This window comes from Centroberyx gerrardi, chromosome 22 (assembly GCF_048128805.1).
Source record: "Centroberyx gerrardi isolate f3 chromosome 22, fCenGer3.hap1.cur.20231027, whole genome shotgun sequence".
Lineage (NCBI taxonomy): Eukaryota > Metazoa > Chordata > Actinopteri > Beryciformes > Berycidae > Centroberyx > Centroberyx gerrardi.
In genome coordinates, this window is record NC_136018.1 from 15,476,345 (window position 1) to 15,498,445 (window position 22,101).

Consider the following 22,101-nt stretch of genomic DNA (forward strand, 5'->3'; position numbering starts at 1 on the left):
TGTGCAGTGCGAAATGTTCACACTCCATCAATCCCATCCATTGAAACACAGATTATGCTAGGACAACAAATCCCACAAAGCATTGCGCCCTCACACACGGTCACCTGGAAGCTTGTAGCGTCTCGTTTGTCTGTCTGTTTCCATGGGGAGCAGTCACACGCACGCACACACCTTATCGCAGCAGCTAGATTACTACTTGAATTTTATCTGAAGAAACTTTATGCTATCAGCAGGCCCAGACAACGGCCGAGGAGAGGAACAACACCCCGAAACGGTGAGTTGAAGAAAATGAGAGAAATAATGAAGTGAGGGCGAAAGAGATGAATTGTTTACAGAAAGATCGTTGAGGAACAGAACTGTCAAAGCCGAGACGTCAAAAACAAATGCCTCTTTTACGTTTCTGTTTTCTTATTTTCTGATAGGCTGCACTGCTAATATAATTTAGATAGCCTATTATTATAGTTACTATAATAATAGCCTAAGCCTCTACAATACTGCATGTTTGTTTTATGAATACTTGTGTAAATAGTTTGATCCAAGTGGATTAATGGCTACTGTGCTTGATATGTTATTTATATGAGTTTCTATCATATGGGACATTGAAGATGTTATATGGCTAGTATTTGGTAGAAAAAAATCTATTCTTTTATTTATTTTACCTTACAGTAAAAAACAAAAAACAAACAAACCAACAAAACATCTTTCCCTACAGTTGCAAATATCTGGCTTACAAGTAGCCTAATCATATTTTAAAGTTGATGATTAAATCTAAATGACTAGCCTGTTACTTCCCCCTGTGTGGGTCCATGTCTATAATGACTATAGCTGACCTTGAATAGCTTCTTAATGTCATGTGGCCTGGATTCAACTTAGTAATTCCCTTTAAGTCCCTCCACAACAGCTTGCCATATGTGAAAGCTGAGTGGGGGTCAGCAATCTGTTACACTGGCCTCACTACTTTCCTTATTGTCTCAATGAGCCCCGGCTATCAAGCAGATACTAAAATGTAGGGAAAGCATTTCTAATATGCAATGAAAAAAAAGATGCATGTAAAAATCTATGTAGTGCAGTGTGTGAAAAGGATGAGCAATCATTAAGTCAAACATCAAACAATTAATCTACATGAGTTTAATGGCTGCAACGGATGTTTCATTTATTAAATAAGGATGAAGACTCATAAACAGCACAGTCCAGTTTGTGTCTGGAGATTCTGTTTGGAAGGGTATTCCTGGCCCAATTTAATTAAAAAGCACTAATCTCATTTGTCTAGCTTGCCTTGGCTGTCCTCGACTGTATTTACTTTGCCCTCAATACAGCAGGCTGATACTCAAGGATAAAAACTCAGCTTGATTGAAACGGTACGCAGATGGAAGACAAACCCTGACATCCTAATGCACTAAATCTTGAAGGTGCATCGCTGCCTATATTGCTTAAACCAGTTCTATATATTTAGTTATTATTTGCAACTGATGCTCATATCCATTAACCTTTGTTGTAAAAGCCAAATGGCCAAAGCAAATATTGTCCAGTGGGATTAATCACAGAAAGACTTCATGTATTCAACTTTAACAATTAGAAACTGCATGTGGTATGGGTATGGAATGTATACAGTATCACAGTGTGAATGCTGTGGTCCAGGGCCTTATATCCCATTGCTGGAGTGTCCTGGAGTACAATTTTAGGTTCCACCACAACTGTTCATATTCAGCCTGGGACTCCCATGTCATTCCAAGATGAAGATAGAAGATAGAAGCCGTAGATAACTTACCAGTCTAAACAATGTGCAGCAGATTTCCATACCAGACACAGCATTTGTGCAGGAATTGAGAAACCTGTCCCAAGGTTCAATTAATCAAAAAGTATCAAAATCACAATATTGACTACTTCAATTTCCATATTGCAAGAGATTGCATTTTTTCCCCCAAAAGGTGTGTCAGATAGTCTCCTAAGCATAATATCCTGTTGAAATGTAAAATGTAAAGAATGCATCTATCTATCTATCTATCTATCTATCTATCTATCTATCTGTCTGTCTGTCTGTCTGTCTGTCTGTCTGTCTGTCTGTCTGTCTATCTATCTATCTATCTATCTATCTATCTATCTATCTAACAAAGTATTAAAATACATATTGCAAAGTAAGTAAGTAAGAAAAAATGATAGACTATAAGAAAAAACATAAAACTAAAAGTAAGATTTCTATTAGGCCCCAACGTGACTGTCCACATTTGTCCTTGGTGTCTCATGCACAAACAAAGCATGCAGTAAGCTCTTAAAGCCAGCTCCACCTTAACCAAGTCTGTTTCTTCCCAAAGTTCACCGGCAGGGTCATTTGGCTAAACACACAACACGACAGTCTGATCACTGTGCCCCGTGGCGTCAATCAGATCCTATTGCCAGGCACTGGGAAGGGTGCTTGGGGAGGTAGCGGGTGCCGGTGAGCATGACGGTGATGTAACATCCTATTTACATCCCCGTTGGCCTAATCTGCCTGTGTCATCTCCCTTGGGTGGCCATGTCGGAGCCTCCGACTAGTATAACACACACACATCTAATCCTGCTCACCGCTTGTTCACTGAGGAAAAATAGGGAGCGTTCCTAGTTTTTCTTTGTCCTCAGATCTCTAAACACACTTGCTTTTTGTGGGGATTTTCAGAAGTGGGTAAGGCCTCTGACTGGAATCAGTTGTGTGATTTTGTGTATTTCTAGTTGAAATGTCTGTATCTGCTGCTGATGATGCTAATTTCTTTACTATCACTGAAGGTTTGCAAGGACACATTGTCTGGCTGACCTATCAGGATCAGAAGTGAAGAATGGATCAGTTACCTACAAGATGTTGTTTGAACTTCAAGAATTAATGGGCATTTCGACGTATTGATTAACTTAAAATCCTTGGAAAGAACAATCAGAGACAGAACACTTCCTTCAGCAAAAGAGGAACAACTGGAACTGAACAGTCAATCAATGAATCAAACATCAATAAGCTGATAGCAGCACCTGAGAGATGATGAACCGCTACACCACCCTGAAGCAGCTGGGTGACGGCACCTACGGCAGCGTGCTGATGGGGAGAAGCAACGAGTCTGGAGAACTGGTGGCTATCAAGAGGTGAGGAGGCTGAATACCATCCAACCCATTAGACTTTAGGTTTTTATCATTTTCTCTCCCAGTGAGCCTGAATTTTTTATATGGAACCATTGCAGCTTGATATAAAATGCAATGTATATACACAAATGTATGTGTATTTGGGTAAATGAATGCTTAGAACAAATCTAAATATATTTAAAATTTGAACTGTAGAAGGTCAAATCATGGTATGAAGTGGAGTAAATATGGTTATTCTTGCCTAATACATCCCATGTATTTATGATTTTCGGGGTTTGAGTCTGGCTTTTTTTTCCACTTTCTCTCCAATCTTTGCTCCCTCTCTTCACTACATGCTATTTTGCAAAGCAGAGGTGCGTTAAAAACTATTAAAAAAAATGGAAATGTGTTGCACTTGCAGTACTTTCCCTGGATAATACGTAAAGCATCTAAGCCACTAAATTGCCTGGCATAATAAAAACAAACAAGGTCAAAGCGAAGTCTAACCTTACTTCAGGTTTCCACCCCCATCACCAAGGCAAACAAACTGGCTTACAAGCCTTTGTTTCAACAGCGTGGCAGCAGGGTTCAATAATGGATGAGGTGCCTGGGAGATGCCTCCACCGGCTGATAGGTTGGTTACCATGCAAGACAATGCGCGCGGTGACGGTGAAAGGGAGTGAAAGTGCAGGGGCGTGTCGGGTTGCCGCCGGTGCGGACGGGACGAGCGAAGCTGGCAGCGTCCCAGAGAGGAGGAAGAAGATATCAGCATGTTCTGTAACTCTTACATAATTCCAGATGGAGGTGGAATAATGTTGCTCAGAGAAGATTAGCTTTCGCAAAGGTGTCCCATATACCAGGTGGCGTGTTTGTGTGAGTGTGTGTGTGTATGTGGGTGGGTGTGTGTTTTAATGTACATAGCAACACACACTGTTATGAAATGGACATGTCAATCTCAAGTGCCAAGCCATATTTTTTCACTGCATTCAAGTGGAATGTATTGATGGTAAAGCTATACATTTTGGAATACAAAAGAGATGTTATAATTATTACCATTTCATTACCAAAGAAGAAGATCTAAAGGGGGGACTACAGGCTATGGGGCTTTCCTCATGAAATGAAATAAGCTGAAATTACATATGACTCAAAGGAGGTGAATTATTAATGGAGACACACAAAGGAATTTAGTAAAGATAGCTCCACTATGTTGGGCGAGGTGTAATGTATATGGCCCGCAAATGTGATCTCTTTTATCTCTTCAGTTTCTGTATGTCTGATGTATTCTATGCACTGATGACCGCCTTTGTCTTTCATAGGATGAAGAGGAAGTTTTACTCATGGGAAGAGTGTATGAACTTGAGAGAGGTGAAGGTAAGGATGGTGATTCATTGGGCAGTTTGGGGGGAAATGTATATGGACCCTTATTATGTAATAGCAATGTAATAATGAGATGTTACATTATCCAGTAATGTATTACATTAAGAGGTTTTATTACATTTTCAACTAATTTAGAGGGACATTTTATTATATTTTGAAGTTACTACATTATCCGACAGATATTACAATACTGTTTCACCTTAAACAGTATTCCTGCTTTCTGGCCTTTTTGAGTCATAACTACAATATTGTAATGGCATTGTGTAATAAACCTGCAATTACATGTGCAACATTGCATGTAGCACCATTCATCTTGCCTTTTCCCATGATGTGCTGCACCAGTCGCTGAAGAAGCTGAACCATGCGAATGTGGTGAAACTGAAGGAGGTGATCAGGGAGAACGATCACCTCTACTTTGTCTTTGAGTACATGAAGGAGAACCTCTACCAGCTTATGAAAGACAGGTAGGAAGAGGAAAATCACACTTCTCACTGCAAAGCTTTAGACAAGGTGCAGAAACACAGTGGCTTTCTGGTTTGACATCATTCCCATGGCACAGAGTGTCCGAATGTCAACATCGGGTCAGGACTTCCCCCAACTGGATCACAAGCTAGACAAGCAAACTGGGCGAATTTACCTCCCTACCTTGAACAGACACCGTCAAAACAAATAAAAAGTATCAAGCCTTACTAGCATTGTCAAGATTGTCTGGATATTTCTGTTACACGGAGAACCCAGATATAACATAATCATGTTTTCACATTCCCACTGGGCCTGCGTTTCCTTTGTATGCAGCTGCTACCTAACTAACAGCTTCTCTTAGGGGAAGCCCTGCTGGTTTTGCCAGTTTGGGAACTGTTGGAAACACTGGGTGCACACTGCACATGCACACTGCTGGGTTTCTCCTGTGGGACAGGCAAGAAGCAGGAGGGGTGAAAGATATCAGTCGAGGAAGCCACAATGTTTTACACCTAGTCCATTTCATTGTTATATGCACTTTTTCATGTATGCTTTGCTCTTTTTTGCATATTTATCCAATTGATGTATGTTGTAGACAAACAAATTATTATTTATTTGAAGATTAGCAGGCTCATGAGGACTCTATCGATTTTATATTTGCAGAAACAAATTGTTCCCCGAATCAGTGATAAGAAACATAAGCTTTCAGATTTTACAAGGCCTGTCATTTATTCATAAACACGGTAGGTGCACCGGTCGCTTTACGCCTCACAGTCGCATGAGAGTGGATCCACACTACAAGATTCCCTGAACGATTATCAAATATCAAATTACTGTCCAATATTTGAGCTCAGAATTCTGTGAATTTATATGGGATGGCCAAATTGGGGATAAATAAATCTTGTAGTTTGTGAACTCTCCATAACTGTCTCAACAATCTCACCGTACTCTCTGGCTTGTATTGTTGTGGTGAATGGATGTGTGGATACCTCATATGTATGCAAGTTTCTGCTGAAAACACAAATAACAGTCTTCAGAATAAATTGAATCAGATGTGATAGTATTGGATCAGAAGAAAAAGATGCATAGACCAGGAAGTTTAAAAAAGAAAAAGAAAACTGTGGATGGTGGTTCACGAGCCCATGCCCATGGTTCCACACGTCCAATGGGAATGCATGTACTTTTCCGGGCTGCTCTTTCTTATAACTGGTTTTCTTTCCTTTCTGTTTCTTTACCCTTTTTCCCTCCTACTTTTTCTCATTTGGTCTGCTGTTAGGGAGAATAAGATGTTCACAGAGAATGAAATTAGGAACATCTTGTTTCAAGTGCTCTCTGGGTTGGCTTTTGTACACAAGCATGGTAAGCCGCTTTGCTCTGTCCTTTATCTGTTCAATAGAGTAGCTACTACTACTTTTAGCTTGTTGGTCTGGGCATGTTTCATTTTGCAAAACGTCTTTTCTGTTTCTACAGTTGAGTGTGTGCATGTATAGTATAGTAGCCTATATATAATATGCTTGTGTAACGGATGTACTGTATATGGGACTCTATTTCACTCTGTATGACCACTTACAGTATGTGTGTTCATGTGCTTACATACATTCAAGTGAAACCTGGGTCAAAATATATTTGAATACGACTTAAAACATTCCAACATCTTGAGGTATACTTGATTTATTATCCCAGACATTTCAACAGCTAATGCTTTTCACTGAAAAAGAAAGAGGAAATTAGCATTTTTGCTAGTAGTCATGCAAATGCAAGTTATTCAAATCATGATTTGCACAATCCTGTTCATCAGTGTTTCTCCCAAAAATGTGTTGAAGCAGAGGAAAAGACTTTAAAATAGCATTTAGACCATATGACATTAAGACCTTTAAAACCAATTGAAACGAAATTGCTTTAGGACAGGTGGCAGCTTCTCTATGCACAGTGGTCCACCTTCTGCTATGCAGCAGTGGCAGACACACTAACATGCATGTTACCCTTTCTCCAGGTTTCTTCCACCGGGACATGAAGCCAGAGAATCTGCTGTGCATGGGTCCAGAACTGGTCAAAATAGCAGACTTCGGACTGGCCAGGGAGATCCGCTCCAGACCACCCTACACAGACTACGTCTCAACCAGATGGTGAGCGTCTCAGTCTCATTTTCCTGTGTGCATGTAAGTGTGTATGCATGCTGCTGTGTGCCTGCGTGTATTTGTTAATATTCATGCGTGTGTTCTCTGTGCAGGTACCGTGCTCCAGAGGTCCTGCTCAGGTCGTCTACCTACAGCTCTCCCATCGACCTGTGGGCTGTGGGCTGCATCATGGCCGAGCTCTACACTCTCCGACCGCTCTTCCCTGGGAACAGCGAAGTGGACGAGATCTTTAAGATCTGCCAGGTCCTGGGCACTGTCAAGAAGGTGAGAGCCAGAAATGAAAACAAAATCATGTTGACTTTAGCAGTTGATGCCCCTTATCGAGGGAAAAAATGGCTTAAATTTTTGCCTTTAGGGTTTGAATGATACATATTCCAAACTTAGACTTATTATGAATAGGACCAGAGAATAAAAGGACCAACTTACTACACAAAAAGCAAGTCGTCTACCTCTGAGTCTCTAACTTATTGAGGCCATGAGGTGCTCAAATGTTTTAAAGAGTAGAGACAAATGTGTGATAGGTTTATCATACATAAGTAAGTAGCAAGTGAGCCTTGTTGAGCTGATGTTGCTCATAGGACAGGACCATGGCTCCTCTTTCTGTGGTGTGAATTCAAGGCCACTGATCTGTTCTTTATAGTACACATAGGTCATGCGATTTGCATTTCAGATATGTTATTGTGCATGGGTCATGAAAAATTCATTAACCTACAAGAGGTGGCAAGTCTCATGTAGGTTTATGAATGTTTTATGATCTATGTTTATAATTGTATTGGAGGCTCATCCATCAAAGCAACCGTTGATGCCGATCAGCTGTGTTCAGATGGCTGGTGTTGGATTTCTCCTGCATCATTATACATTGTCTACACAGAGCGGGCATATGTCATGTACACTCACAGGGCAAAATGATCTGTCTGAAACAAAGATATCTAATCTAGACCTATGTTACTCTAATTGCCATTGATCTATGGTTGCAAACTGTCTTCTTTTACACCATCCACAAGCCTGATCTACTCTGCTTTCTTGTTTGATTGCCATGTTCTACATTGTTCTTAAACAGCATAGAATAAACTATTTCTCTTTACTGAGGAGATGCTTTAAAAACCACTTATAAAGTTGAGCATCCCATACATTTACTTTTTTCTGAACTTTAACAGTGGCATGGAAGCTTAAAATTAGAAAACATTTCCAAAATGTAAATATTCTAAACACAAATGGTAGCCAAACAAACAAACAAACACAACGGCTCAATCTGTAAATTTAAAATAAACATCTGAATGTCTCTTCCATCAGTCGGACTGGCCGGAAGGCTACCAGTTGGCTTCAGCTATGAACTTTCGCTTCCCCCAATGTGTGCCCACCCACCTGAAGACCCTCATCCCTAACGCCAGCAACGAGGCTATCGCCCTGATGAAGGACCTGCTGCAGTGGGACCCCAAAAAAAGACCCACCGTTGTGCAGGTAGGCTACATCAGCAGTGGGGTCTATCACTGAAAGTCAAGCTAAATTCCTAAGAAATGAAAACAGAATAATGAATATTCTTTGATTCCTTGTGAGTAGCCACAGCGATAAAGGATTTTCAACTTTTGCACATTAAGTGCTTTGGCTTATTTTCTTTAAAACTGTCTCTACCCTTGACTCCAATGAGCACCTTCTTTAGCCCACAATTGTTTTTAAATAGTTACTGTAAAATAAAGCAATGGCACATTCTGGTACCCTCTCCCAACTTACTAGGGTCTGGGGATCCTTAGATTGTGGTTGAGAAAGAGTTTTTCTCTTTCTGTTGAGCTAAATGTTGTTTTTTCCACTTAAAGGCGAAGTAGCAAGAATGCCAGTGTGCTTGTACTTGTGATTCTTTTTCAAGTTTTTCTTTCAAGTGTACTTGAAAGGGGAAACCTGGGAACCTGGGACAACCAAGGGTGTCTAAGCTAGTAATTATACTGTTTCATCTGCCAGTTTGCAGAATCAGGGGATTTCATCTTTTCATTTATTTAAGGATCCTCTGCAAAATCCTTCACCATTTGGACATACTGTATATCTGTAGACTTTTAGACTAACACTTAAAAAACGTACCTTAGAGAAGCAATTTTCATTGCAGTACAGCACACTCCACAACAGAGAGGCTATCTGTAGTCCCAGTCCTGAGATTGCATCAACATCCTAATTCCAATCATTTTGAGTGGTGCTAAAGCCATGCTTCATCCCCTGTCCTACATGGGGCCAGTGCGTCATGATCTACCTCTGCTGGTGAGTCATGCACGCATATTATAGCCTGAACCATCACATGGTTATTACACACTATATAATTATACATAATTTCCACACCAGTAAGACAGTTTGATTACTCTGTGGGCCTTGAATAGGAAACACCTTTCCAGTGGGAGTGACCAGGCTTTTCCATCCTCTGCTTACCAGGTCCTCAGGTGTCTTGGTTCTGTTAGGATCAACATCTAATTTAGCCTATTTTTAGGAAACAATTTTGCTTCATTCCATCTGCATATATAGGGAGTAATCAAGCCCTTGATTCTAGTTTTATTGAAGATTGAAGATATCTCATTTGTGCTCAGAACATTTAATGTGATCACAGAACATTACATCACCAGAGAATTGCTGTTTTTGAACGTTACCTTCACACTCCTCTCCTCTCCTCTCCTCTCCTCTCCTGTCTTCTCCTCTCCTCTCCTCTCCTCTCCTCTCTTCTCCTCTCCTCTCCTCTCCTCTCCTCTCCTCTCCTCTCCTCTCTGCTGTGTTTCTAGGCCCTGCGCTACCCGTACTTCCAGGTAGGCCAGGTGTTAGGGCCTCGGCCTCAGAGCCAGGAGGTCAGGAAGGTCCAGGCCAAGCCCCCGGCCCAGAGCCAGGCCTCCGAGCCCAAGGCAGAAATCCAGCTTTCTTCATCTGAGTCCAAAGCCTCCTCCTCCTCCTCCAGACCGCACCAGCAGCCCCTTCAGCAGATCCCCTTACCCCAAGAGGAGGGTAAACTGGGGGGTCATAGCCAAACGGTGAGTGTCTCTACACCAAGCAGAGCCTGATTGATTGTTATTCATTTTCATTTAAACTTTGGAGGGACCCTGGCTCATGAAAACATACAGGCTCTCTTGTCAGTATCCGCCAGAAATAGAAATAGGCCATTTTGGCTTCTGACCGAAATTGTAGACTGGATGTATCCTCTCCTGAGAAGTCAGAGTTGTTGGACAAAGCGAGAAGCGAGGGAGAGGGAGTTAAGTAGAAAAAGCGGATTTTATTATTCCAAACTTGACCGTGTTTTGCGCACTTAGTGTACCGTCTTGTCCTACAGAAGGCGGTGTCGCTGGGCAGTGAGAACAGCGTTGGCGGCGGCGGGACGGGGGGGCTGAAGAGCGGCCGTCGTCGCTGGGGCCAGACGGTGGCCAGGACCTCAGACAGCTGGGAGGAATCCGACCCCTCGGAAACCGCCGCCTCCCACTCCAAGAAACCCAGCCTGGGGAACGCAGAGGAGGAAAGGAGCCACAAGGAGCACCGCCCACAGTAAGGCCTGTAATATCTTGGCAGGAGTACATTGGCAATTTGACAAATATTCAAGTATGCACTCACAAGAAAGTTTTTATTGATTAGTGTATTTTTTGTATTAATTGTTGCTGTTTATTAAAAATAATTCAGTGTTGGATCTACATGTCTCGTGCATTCTGCATAATTCAGTAGTAGGTAGTGAGAGTAGTGGAGCATGTTTTACGGTCATATTTTTTATGCATCTACATATTGCTACTTTTATACATTTACATATGCACATGCTACTTTTTTCTTTCCTTTTAGTCCTTCCCCTTGTTCACAGGCCCAACCTGAAAAAGAGAGCTTGACCTTTGTTCCCCTGTCTAAATAAATGTTCATTAATAACTGAAATTTAGCTCATGTCTCAAGTAAATAATTTATATAATATTTAAATTTTGCATTGTTTTATTTTATGCAGGGGTGTCATTTTTTCATTTTTTTTTTAGAATTACAGCTGTTTTTAGACATACAACTCCTCTTCATTTCTAATGGGAGATTACTTTTTAGATATTTTTCCTGTTTTTTGTGTTCCTTATTGCATCCCTCTATATGTATTCGCTATTTGTATTTTATAGCATATTGAATTACATTCAGAATCCTCATAGAGTCACCACATTGAGAAAAATGGTGCATTTTATTTGGTCTGTGTGTGTTGACAGCATAACGCTGTAAACAAGCTTTTAATTTGTGATGGTTGTGTTTCTGTGTTTTGGGCTTCATGTCCACCAGGCTTCCATTACAGTGTCCACCTTTTTTTCTGATTCTTTACAATGGAGGGGATGCATTGTTGACAACCCAGAAAGCAAATCATGTTTTCAGTACTCTAAAAGAGTTTAACGGTGTTTCAAATGTAGCAATAGACTGACTTGCTTTAAACAAAGTTTGCTATTGTCCTATAGAACAGCAGGAGTCACAGTTAGGATTTTCCCAGGCAGCTGCTAAACACTGTTCACTAAAAATGAGGTGCTTGGTGGGCACAGGCTCTTAACCGTCTGGTTCCTCCTTCTTTTTCAGATCTAAAGAGCAGAAACCGCTGTATTCCTTCAGCACAGTTACCAAGCTACCCAGCAATGTCAAGATCGGCCAAATGGACTCCAGTCTCCCAGGATCCTCTGCACGGCAGCACTATCTCAGCCAGTCACGATACCTGCCTGGTAGGACTGCATGACTAATAAAAGCCTATAAGGTTATGTTTATGATTGCAAAAAGATCACTTTAACTTACAGTTTGCATGTGATTTATATTCACCGTTTTTGCATCTCTATTTCTGGTTATGTCATTTTTTCCCCTCTTAAGTTCAGCCTCAATTCTGTTGGGTTCATACAGTCATGGGAAACCTGAAAACATTGTGTTTTCCATGGTAATTGGAAATGATACACATCCAAAACATTTTGAAAATCCCATGAAAATGTATTCATAATCTTTGTTTTAGCTGGATCAGCTGGTTTAATATCAAGCTTGGCTGCTGGTAAATGTAATTGCCTTTGAAAACATAGCCTTTATAACAAATTTCCTAAATGATAGTTGTTGCTAGCACAATAAAACCTCAGAAATTCAAACCAGCTGTTCAACAATAGTAATTGTACTATTTGTAATGGAATAATCGTGGAAAATTATGGAAATTGATGGTAAAATGTGTAGGAACCCTAATGGAGAGGCATTAGGGCGCATTTAATGCTCACTTTCATATGATCCTTCCTCAGTTTTTCCTTTCTCTCAGTTGCCCTCTAATTCTATTATTAAATGCCTCATTGCTAATTTCAAATCCCCTGTAGTGATTTGTAATGCAACCAGCACTGTAAATGACCCCATTTACATCCACCACATAAGGACCACCATCCTAATATCAAGTTGCACCCCTTTTTGAAAAATCCATGTCAACTGTCTCAAGGCTTAAAATACCTTATTCAACCTGCCTCCTCCCCTTTGTCTACATTCTCCTTTAATGATTTAAATGCATTCAATCACCTGCAGTCACCTGGTCAGTCAGTTTCATGAAAAAGCTGGTGGTTCTAGTATGTTGTACACTCAGCTTATCATCACATCATGTCTGTTGCCTCAAAGGGTTGATTGGAAAGAACCAGACTCCTTCAGCAGATAAGGAGTTGAGTGGTGTCACACTGCGAGACCTGTGGGACAGCTCCTCCACCACTATAAATAAACCTCTTGCTCCTATTGGGGGAGGATTATCAGTCACCAGAGCTAACCCAGGTAAGCACTGCTGCTGTCTGATGCAGAGGACTGAGCTCCGGTTTGCCGTCAGATTTGGCTCACATGTTAACAAAATCATATCAAACAAAACTACTGACTTATTTAAAATCTAAATTGTGTGTTCCCCTCAAGACTAAAGGGTAATTGCACAGCAGGGCTTGTTGAGTCTCCCCAGTGTAGAAAAGTGAAAGAATTGAGCAACTTCTGTCCCAGCATATTCAAAAAAATAATTTGACATCCCAGTTTTCCCTGTGTAAGGAAGAACTACAAGTAGCCTTAAAACAGACCCAGAACACAAGATAATTAAGATAAATTAAGAGATTCTTGTCAAGTATTCTAATATACAGTATTTACCTACTATATGAGTATTTCACTCTATTTCATGTCTATTTTACCCCTAAATTTAGGTTGGGCAGTATTAATTCAGCAACATAAATTCTGAGTAATCCCCATTTTGCCCTGTAGTAGAAACTGGGCTACTGTCAGTGTCACGTATTGTTGCATAATTTGACACTGCGGTCCGGTGTGACACAAAGGCCCTAAATGCTAATGATGCGGCTAATGCCTTTGGTTTGACTGATCAGTAGTTACGGGGCCGCGGACAAAGCAGTGTTTGGAGTGAGCCTAAGTGTCTGTGACTTTGGAGACGGGAGACCTCTATAATTCATTTGTCATGTAGACTGTCACACAATACGGGCCCCCACCGTGCTCCCTCCTTCTCTCTCTCTTATTCTGTGTCTCTGTCTCTTTCTTTCTCTCCGTCGCTCCCTCTCCATGGCTTATTCATGAGGTTAAGACTGTTGGTGTAAGATCAAGTGTCCCTTAAATGGCCCCCGACTGACCCCCCCCCCCCCCCCCCCCCCCCCCCACGCTCACTCGTCCCACCCCACCACCCCACCACACCGATGTTTGTTTTGAGTTAACTTATTACTCATGAATATGAGTTATCATGAAAATCTTTAGGCCATCCTCTACTTTGTCTTTTCCCTCTTTCTCTTAGCAAATAAGATCTTTTCCATTGAGACGAGAAGACTGATAGCAGCTTCATCTGTGTGCCATGCGTTTAATTAGTGTGATACAGTGCATGCAAAATGTCAGTTTATCCCTATCATATTTGTGACAAGTCTGCTCTATATATCTTCTCTTTTCCTCTGTCAGTTTTTCTCATCCATTTCTATTTTCCTTATTCTTCTTTCCTTTCTGATTGCATGCACATCTCCACCTCTTCCTTCTGCTGTGACACTAGAAGAGAGTGCCTCTAAAGCTATGGATAGCCCATCAGAGAAAACTGTTGTTAAAGAGAGAATACTGGAGAAAATTGATCCCTCCAAAGGTATTTCAATGAGATGACTGCATGTTAACTGTCATTTATCAACCTGTTATCATAATTAACTCGTTTTCATTGTTAGCTGTCATATTGCTTTGTTCCTATTAGAAATGGACATCATTCATAATATAAACATTGTATTTGTACAATGTGTTATAGTTTGTAGCATTGGTACAGTTTTTAATTTCCCTGCTTCGTCTTCTATGAGATATTACTCATGCAAAAGCACTTTTCTGAGCAAACATTGCAGTTAATTGCCAGTAGAATTGCTTGAGGGTAAAGGGAGATAAACTAACAACCAGCATGGCGGCTGATGCAACAGGCTCCAGGTATTCAGCCAACAAGTTAACATATGAAAGAAGCCAGCTGGTTAAGCCTCTGCAGGAGAGGAGAGTCCAAATACACACTTTAACCTGAGAACTAAGAACCCCAGTTGCTAAATAGATGGTAAATTGCACTAGAACCTCAATGTCTTCATAAGGGAACAATGGGGCATTTGACTAATTATACTGATAACCATCTGTGACCGTTGGGTGAGTTGGATCGATGGTGTCACTTGGCGAAGTTGAATGACTTAAATCACTTAGCTATTCATCTGTTGGGATCCTCATTAGCTGTTGCACACACAGTAGCTACCTGACACAGATTCACATAAATTACTACTATCAATCAAGCCGTGCATTTATGTATGAGTGCATAAGTGTGGGAACATCTGCTGTTAGGTGTGTGTTTCATTTTTATTCATTTGTATGATTTCATATCTTAAATATTTCACATGATTTTAGTTTAGATGAAGTGCATTGTAAGCCCATGCTGTCTGAGGGTGTGACATTGAAATAAAAAAATAAAATAACAGACTCACTCTATCTTTTCTTTCAGGGAACTTTGTGAGCACCAAGTACAACCTCTCCAGTGGTTTAATCCCCTCTTTCCAAAAGAAAGAGGTGGGATCAGTGGGGCAGAGGATCCAGCTTGCCCCTTTGGCTGGCCAGCACACAAGTAAGCTTTTATTTCATCCATGTAAATCCAAGAAAATGACGTGTTTATCAATTCCCCAGATGATGCTTTTAGCCAGATAACTTCAAAAATACATTGGTGGTTTCAGTGGAAAATCTCAAAAAAATATGACAAGCATTTTTTAAATATACAATGTATTTGGCATGGATCTTCTCACCTTTCAGAACAGCTAACACCAATAATGAAAAAAAATGCTAAAATTGATGTTACAAGGTTTTCATCTGACCACAGCAATATAATAAGTTAATTTTTTTCCAGAATTAGTGCCTTTCATACATTTTCCCAGTATCTGATTGGTTGCACTCCTCCTTTAAAACCCCAAATCTTGAGTAAACACTGCATTTGCATAACTGCTCAGTGATTGATCGTCCGCACCTAGACCATAATGCCATGCCTGAGTAGTCTTTCTTCTTCCTGCTATTCTGTTTCACATCCATTCAAATCTATTTCTCTCTTGGAATATTTCCATCCGAACCCTCACTCGCTGTGACTACATTTCTCCTCTTTCTTCATCCTTTCAGTCAATCTTTCTTCTTCTCCTGATAACATAAAAGACAAACCAAAGTCTACAAAGCCCAAGTCCTTAACCAACTCATCTTTGAGTGAAAATAATGAAGGTAATGTGTGTGTATGTGTGTGTGTGTGTGTGTGTGTGTGTGTGTGTGTGAAGCTATATGCATCTGTCAACTAATGTTAGGGTATTCTTCAGTGCTTTTCTGCTTTTGTCATTTTATGGCTTTTAAACATTACTCTGTTTTTTTTAAAGCAAAACAAAAGACATACTTTTTTGACTTTGCTTTTACTAAAAAGAGGAACCTCTGTTTTATCACTAGTTTTGCAATGCTTCTCCTTTGTTTTATCTTGACTTTTGGTGCTTTTATTTTGGAGTGTGTCTCCTTATTTTTAGTTATTGTGAAAATGTGTTCAACTGCTTATAAAACATGCTGTTAATCCAGATAGATGGATAAATAGATAGATATGTAGATATATAGACAGACTGATTGATTGACTGACTGGTTGCCATGTTCCAGACTATGAGGGGTGGAAGAGGAGGTCAGACCGGACCCAGATGAAGGGGAGCAGCTACTCTGCGCTGGGGAAAACCTCTGGGAACCTCCTGACCCGAGCTCCCGCCGTACAGCCCGTCCACGGCAGGGTGGACTGGACATCCAAATACGGCGGCAATCGGTAGTCCAGGGAGGAAAATAACACAAACCCAGCTGCTTGTCGCATTATGCTGCCTAACTGTAAGCATCTTGAGTTAAGAAAGTTAATCCTGAGCGAGGAGGAATAACCACGTTCAGCTCAAATCTGGAGGAAATGACGCAAACGTAGTTTCCTGTCCAGATGTGTTGCCTGAAGCACATTACATCAAGAAACATGTGAAGCAAAACCAGAAGGCTCTATGGTTCAAACTCAAATATGGTGGCAACTGGTATGGAGGAAATGATGCAAGGAAATGATGAACCTTTACTAACTGCAGCAAATACTGTGACAAAGAGTCTCTTACTGGTCCAGTAACCAGGTTAACATAGACCTAGCTTCATGTTTATCAAATGTATTGCCTCCCTCAAATTACATAGAAATGGATTATATAATCCTACTGTTAGGAGTTTCAGCCTTTTTCAACTCAAGTATGAATGCAAGATGATGTAGTTTTGGATGCATTACAATGATTTAAACCTAACCAGCATGGGAGCAGACCTAACCAGTGTATGAACATTTAGAAAGTACTGATGCCTGCCATTGAAATCATCTTTGGGAAAGATGTGACGCATGTTCTTTGAAGATCAGCAGGAGACATTTTTCATGACTTTGACACACTCGCATCTTTTTGTTTTGTGAGCAAACCTAATGTGTAGGATCTCTGGTACATACAGTATACTGTACATGGAACATCTACATTTGGAGATGAGGTGGTGGTCGACATGATGCTGAATCAAGATTGACACTCTGTGTAAGACAATCCCACTATATTCCTGAGGGCAACTGAGCTCACTGGATCTGGTGGGAGCCAATTCTAGTGTAGTGACTAGATATTCTTCCTAGGTTTTAAATATAAGCATAGCTCTTAAGTTTTTTTTTTACTCTAGTACTCTTTTTATTGTAAGGTGTTGTGCTATTGTTTTATTACCCATGACAAAGCATAAAAAGTCATTCATTCACTGTTCCTGCGACGCTATTTTCCTTCTGCTTTTATTTACCATAGATGAGGCATAAAAAACTTGTTTAATGGCTTTGAGAATGATTATTTGCAGTTACACTACTGTTGTAAATTGCAAACTTCTTTGTATTATGCAATGAATAAACGGAACATTTTGTAAACATTTTATAAAACCTTAGAAAGTTCATAGTGCTTAATTCATCCAAAAAAAGACAAGACAACCATTTTATGATATAAACAAGGTATTATATTTCATTCTCAATTATACACTTCTTTTTTTTTACAAAATGACATCAACATTCAACAATAAATGACAAGTGCTGACAGGCTGCTCCTGAAGCAGAGAGAAGATGGGATCCATGTGAGAGAATGGCAATTGCTATTTTATTTTTTTACATCCTGAGTTTGTGGAAATCTTCCCTTCATTAGGACTCCTGGGGTTTCTGGAGCACTGCCACACCAAGCTTCCCCAGCATCAGAAGACTGGAAACAAGCAGATAACAGAGAGTTTTCACATTCACAGAGCATCAATTTGCTTTAAAAAGTATTTACCCTGTTGGCAGGAATGTTATCTGAAACACAAGAAAAGGAAAAGGCAAAACAAAAAAAAAAGACAGAAAAACTAATCTCCCATTAGAAGTCACTGGGAGTTGTGTGCTCCCCAAAAAGCTCCTAAACTTCTGGAAAAAAAGAAATGTCACATCCCTATTCTTGCCTTCTAGCTCAGGGATGTAGAAGTTTTCTGAGTCATTTTGGAGTAGGAGTGGTCGTTACCCTGACCGTGATATCTCTTATTTCACCTGGAATCCTCCCTGCATGTAAACGCACTCTGTGATCTTTTAATAATGTGGATAAGATGGATACCTTGCTCCAGCCACCAAGCCAGCTGGCATGAACTTCCTGGATCCGTAGAACCTCTTTCCCATGACGCCAGCCAGAGCTCCTGATGTAGCTGGAAGACACCATGTGGGGGGAGTGTACAGTGTTAAGAACTTCATAGGGAAGGGTTGGAAATTAGGATGCAAGAATGTGCCGACCTTTCGGGTAGCTTAACATCCTTAGTTACAAATGCATTTTCTTAGTTTACCCACATGCAATACATTAAGACATTCTTAGTTTACTAACCAAGGGACACCCATATATTTTTGGGGTCGTTGGAGATCTGGTAAGCACCAAAACCAGCGAGGCCACCGAAGAGAAGACCAGCAGCCAGTGAAGGGACACTGCCTGAAAGAAACCACAAGCACAACATTTGCAGACCATAAATGGCTGTATTAACTTTCCTAACTTACACTGACATGTAAAAAAAAAATGTAAAAACTGTAAAACAGCAAAGATGAGGTGAGACCAGACCCATGTCAACAACTCATGACAGCTAGATTTCCAATGCATGAAGAAATCACCCAGCCCTATTTGAAACCCTCGTTCTAAAACCACCAGGATTTCTACAAATAGAGGTGGTGGATATCTGCTTTGTAGCTGCCCCCCTGTGAAAGTTTCCTCTAGTGATGTAGTGGTAAATAAAAGGGAGTGTAAACGATGTAACATCAGAAGGCAAACGACCACCAAAATAAAATCCCATTACATTTTCAGAAAAGCAGTGATGTAGCCTATGGATTTACGTTTGAAAGATTCAGGGCAGCTTAAAAAGTAGAACAGTATTAGGCTATGGGTATATCTGTGAGTTTTACCCTCCACTGCATCCCTGGTTCCCACCAAATAAAACTCATACCTGCTTTCACATAACCCATGACTCCCCCGGATGCGACGAGGGCTGCGTATCCATATCCTACCCAATCCACAGACATGTTGGACACCTGTCAAGAGGCCACAACGTGTGGGACAAAGTTGATAAGCAAGTTAGCTTCGTGTTAACAAACTGAACATTTAAGCCAGTGCAAAGCAAACTAGCCTAATTCAGACAAGTCCCTGGTGAGTACAGCGCCTACTTACAGCCGCAAAAATACTTGAAGGACTATCTGAGTGCGCCAACACAGAACAATTATTACAGAGCATTAAGTGAGCAAACAAAAGATTTGGAAACATTGTAGCACCGAAGAGCTTCCTTTCACACAATACTGCTCATCAGAAATCGTTACATTGTGGCTTCAGAGAGGAGGAGTGTCTGTCTGGTTCACTAGATAAGAGAAACTGGGTGACAGGCTCCCAAATGCCTTAGCATACGCACCATGACCATAACCTAGCATCACTGTTGTTACAACACATGCAGGGCAGTGTGTTTACACGGACGCATGTAGACTGTTATTGAATGCACTCGGCGTCGCAAGTCTACACCATTGGTTTGTACGAAAATGACGACTAGGTCTACTACAAATGTCACATATAAAAACATTCAAATTAAAACGCAGGCTTACGTACAACCTTGCTCTCTCAGTTTGTCCTTTGCCACTGCTGCTGCTTGTTCTCTACCGAGCACATATCACTGGGACACATTCGATTCGGCGAAGTGCTCGACGGGAAATGTAGTTCTCGTTACTGGTGAGATCCGTGCTGCATTCCAGAGAGGTCGGGAATTCTGGTTTCCTACAAGGCAAAATTCCAAGGCACATATTTCAGTGTGCAGACTCTACTTTTCTACTAAACATATTAATTTGAAATGTTAATTTGCACTTGCAGTTGCTAACATTCTATGCTACCGAGCTATCTGACGGTGCCAATATAATTGACATAACATTATCTGTTGCATAGGGCACAGTAGGCCTATTTTATGTTGGGCAGATTAAATCCCACGGGTGTCCATGTTTCTTCCCACCTCGGATTTTTTTTCCGAGGTGGGCCACTGGAACGCACCGAGGTCGTAATTACGTCCAACCAGCTGGGACTTTCCCACTTTAACTTGAACGCAACATCAACGCAAAACCTGTCTCCACCTCCTAAGGGTAGACCGACACATTATATGATTATATGTGCTTGCCTGTGCAGATAGCAGATAATAGGAGAATTTACAACAATAATATACAGTGTTGTGTGATCTTTACACTATTATGTTTAACAATACATGTCGTTATGTGACACCAGCTATACATCCTTAGAATTATTATCTTAGATTATAAACAGTATGGTTGTCATAACTAATACTAGTACAACTTGGTGCTGCCCTCTCCCCCAACAACTACTGATAAACTGCCCTTGAGCAAGGCATTTAACTTCCAACTGTTTCTCAGCAGTAGAACTGTGGTTTCACTGACGTCACTCTGCTCTGACTGCATGTCGCCTGAATGAATGTGAAGCAAGGCATTTACTTAAAAAGAAGAGAAAGTGTGTGCAGTAAACATACCCAAGGTCAGGGATTCCCAAACTTTTTCATCTGAAGGACCCCCAAATAGACCTGCATTAGACCACAGACCCCCATCTGAGAAGTTTTTGGTACTGTCTCTGGGGAAGACACAGTGGGGAGAGTGAAACCTATTAAGAAAACAGTCATCGTTGTACATCGCCTATTTGTGCTAACTTGGTTATGACATAATATTGAAATTAAACTCCCTCATTTTGCTGGGGACCCCTGGAACAGCTTGTGAAGCAGTTGTATCTTTACAGCCACAAGATGGCACCACAGGATCAGAATAACATTTGTTTCAAGCTGCTACGCCTCAGCATCTCTAAGCTTTTATTGGACTTTTTGAATTCTCTCCCACTGCTATTCCAAACATGTTTTCCTTTGCATGTGGAAAAAAATAGTCTACACAAAGGCACGAGAAAGCACACAATATATCCCCCTGCGTCGGAATGTGTGTTTTCAACAGTGGAGCCCTATTGGGTCAAAGGTGATTACCATGAAAATGGGCAGGATTACGCTTGGAAGGGTGATTAAAGTTTTCATCTACAGGAGGATCGGTCTATTAAGACTAAACCAAGTGCTATGAATGGCGTCTATTTTGGTTTTTGGTGAAGGACTAAACAATTCTGACATTTGACTTTAACCCGTGACCATATATCATATTTCAACCCAATTGACTTATGTTAGTTTTGACCACCTGCTTTCTTGACTGGCACCGATTTGGCACTTTCATTTACTGGAATGCTGCTAGCGCACACACATTCTCATTTGGTTTCAATTACCTCAATATATCAGCTATTTGTCTGAGATCCACTGGTGGTGAGTCCTCTCTCTAATCCTGAAGCAAGATGGCGCTAGAATACAATTTATCCTCCTCGGGGAGCAGCATTTGATACAATGGACCTCAACCCTTCCCACTCAACAGACACAAATTTCATTAATTTCACAAAGGTATATGGGACTTTTGTATCTTGTATCTTGGATTCTGGTAACGGGATAGTTACTGGCTCCAGCGGTCAGGTGTGATCAGCTGGATTGAGAGTGTAGTCAGATAACTTTATTGCACATCAAGGTGAGCATATTTGCCAAGATGATTTTCCAACTTCTGCTTGACTGGGGGCTGACGGACCGATCAATATTTCAAAACAATGAAACAAAGAGGAAAAGGCTTCCCGGGAAGTTTCACAACATTTATTGGTAATAACAATTACGCGCAAAGGTGTGCGTGAGTTTGTGTCTACATTTTCAGCATTTAGCATTTTCGAGTAATACATGGACCTAACATTACCACCAATAATAATAATCATAATAATCATAATAATAATATGACTGTATTTTATCTGCTTAATATTAATAGGTCTACAAAGTGCCCAAGGTGCAGTCATCATTGCCGACGACTATTAAACACAGCGCGCACTTTTATGAAGCTTAGCTGAAATGATGCCGGAGGCCTCGTGCTACGGTGGAAGTGGTTGAAACCAAGCCCTAGACAAACAGGCTGGAT

General features: G+C 40.8%; 2 protein-coding genes across 4 annotated transcripts; one reads left to right on the forward strand and one right to left on the reverse strand.

Annotated features, from left to right (window-relative positions):
* The first annotated feature begins 240 nt into the window (after window positions 1–240).
* Window positions 241–17,383, forward strand: mak (male germ cell-associated kinase). The gene is made up of 16 exons (XM_078291382.1): window positions 241–274; window positions 2,761–3,105; window positions 4,398–4,452; window positions 4,801–4,922; window positions 5,581–5,660; window positions 6,911–7,043; window positions 7,148–7,319; window positions 8,349–8,516; window positions 9,812–10,054; window positions 10,351–10,559; window positions 11,595–11,734; window positions 12,645–12,791; window positions 14,038–14,124; window positions 14,998–15,117; window positions 15,657–15,752; window positions 16,167–17,383. The coding sequence occupies exons 2-16, from the start codon at window positions 3,002–3,004 to the stop codon at window positions 16,325–16,327; spliced, it is 2,037 nt and encodes a 678-aa protein (XP_078147508.1). The 5' UTR covers window positions 241–274; window positions 2,761–3,001; the 3' UTR covers window positions 16,328–17,383.
* A 140-nt stretch (window positions 17,384–17,523) lies between these two features.
* On the reverse strand, window positions 17,524–19,745 carry tmem14ca (transmembrane protein 14Ca). 3 transcript variants are annotated; one of them, XM_071906423.2, is made up of 5 exons: window positions 19,679–19,745; window positions 19,032–19,116; window positions 18,425–18,526; window positions 18,164–18,251; window positions 17,524–17,782 (listed from the first exon to the last, which is right to left on the reverse strand). In XM_071906423.2, exons 2-5 carry the CDS (start codon window positions 19,105–19,107, stop codon window positions 17,725–17,727), a joined length of 324 nt encoding a protein of 107 aa, XP_071762524.1. In that variant the 5' UTR covers window positions 19,108–19,116; window positions 19,679–19,745; the 3' UTR covers window positions 17,524–17,724. The 3 variants fall into 3 exon arrangements, with proteins under 3 accessions (XP_071762524.1, XP_071762525.1, XP_071762526.1); XM_071906424.2 differs by having other exon boundaries at window positions 19,682–19,743; XM_071906425.2 differs by having other exon boundaries at window positions 19,675–19,716.
* Between the last annotated feature and the right edge of the window lie 2,356 nt (window positions 19,746–22,101).

Bases quoted from the DNA above. Each gene is read 5' to 3' on its own strand.
- mak (XM_078291382.1), top strand. From the start codon at position 3,002: ATGATGAACCGCTACACCACCCTGAAGCAGCTGGGTGACGGCACCTAC. The intron at 14,125-14,997 runs GTATTTCAATGA...CTTTTCTTTCAG, and splicing joins GAAAATTGATCCCTCCAAAG to GGAACTTTGTGAGCACCAAG. The intron at 15,753-16,166 runs GTAATGTGTGTG...GCCATGTTCCAG, and splicing joins TTTGAGTGAAAATAATGAAG to ACTATGAGGGGTGGAAGAGG.
- tmem14ca (XM_071906423.2), bottom strand. From the start codon at position 19,107: ATGTCTGTGGATTGGGTAGGATATGGATACGCAGCCCTCGTCGCATCC. The intron at 18,527-19,031 runs GTATGAGTTTTA...GGTTTCTTTCAG, and splicing joins CATGGGTTATGTGAAAGCAG to GCAGTGTCCCTTCACTGGCT. The intron at 17,783-18,163 runs GTATCCATCTTA...GCTTGTTTCCAG, and splicing joins GGCTTGGTGGCTGGAGCAAG to TCTTCTGATGCTGGGGAAGC.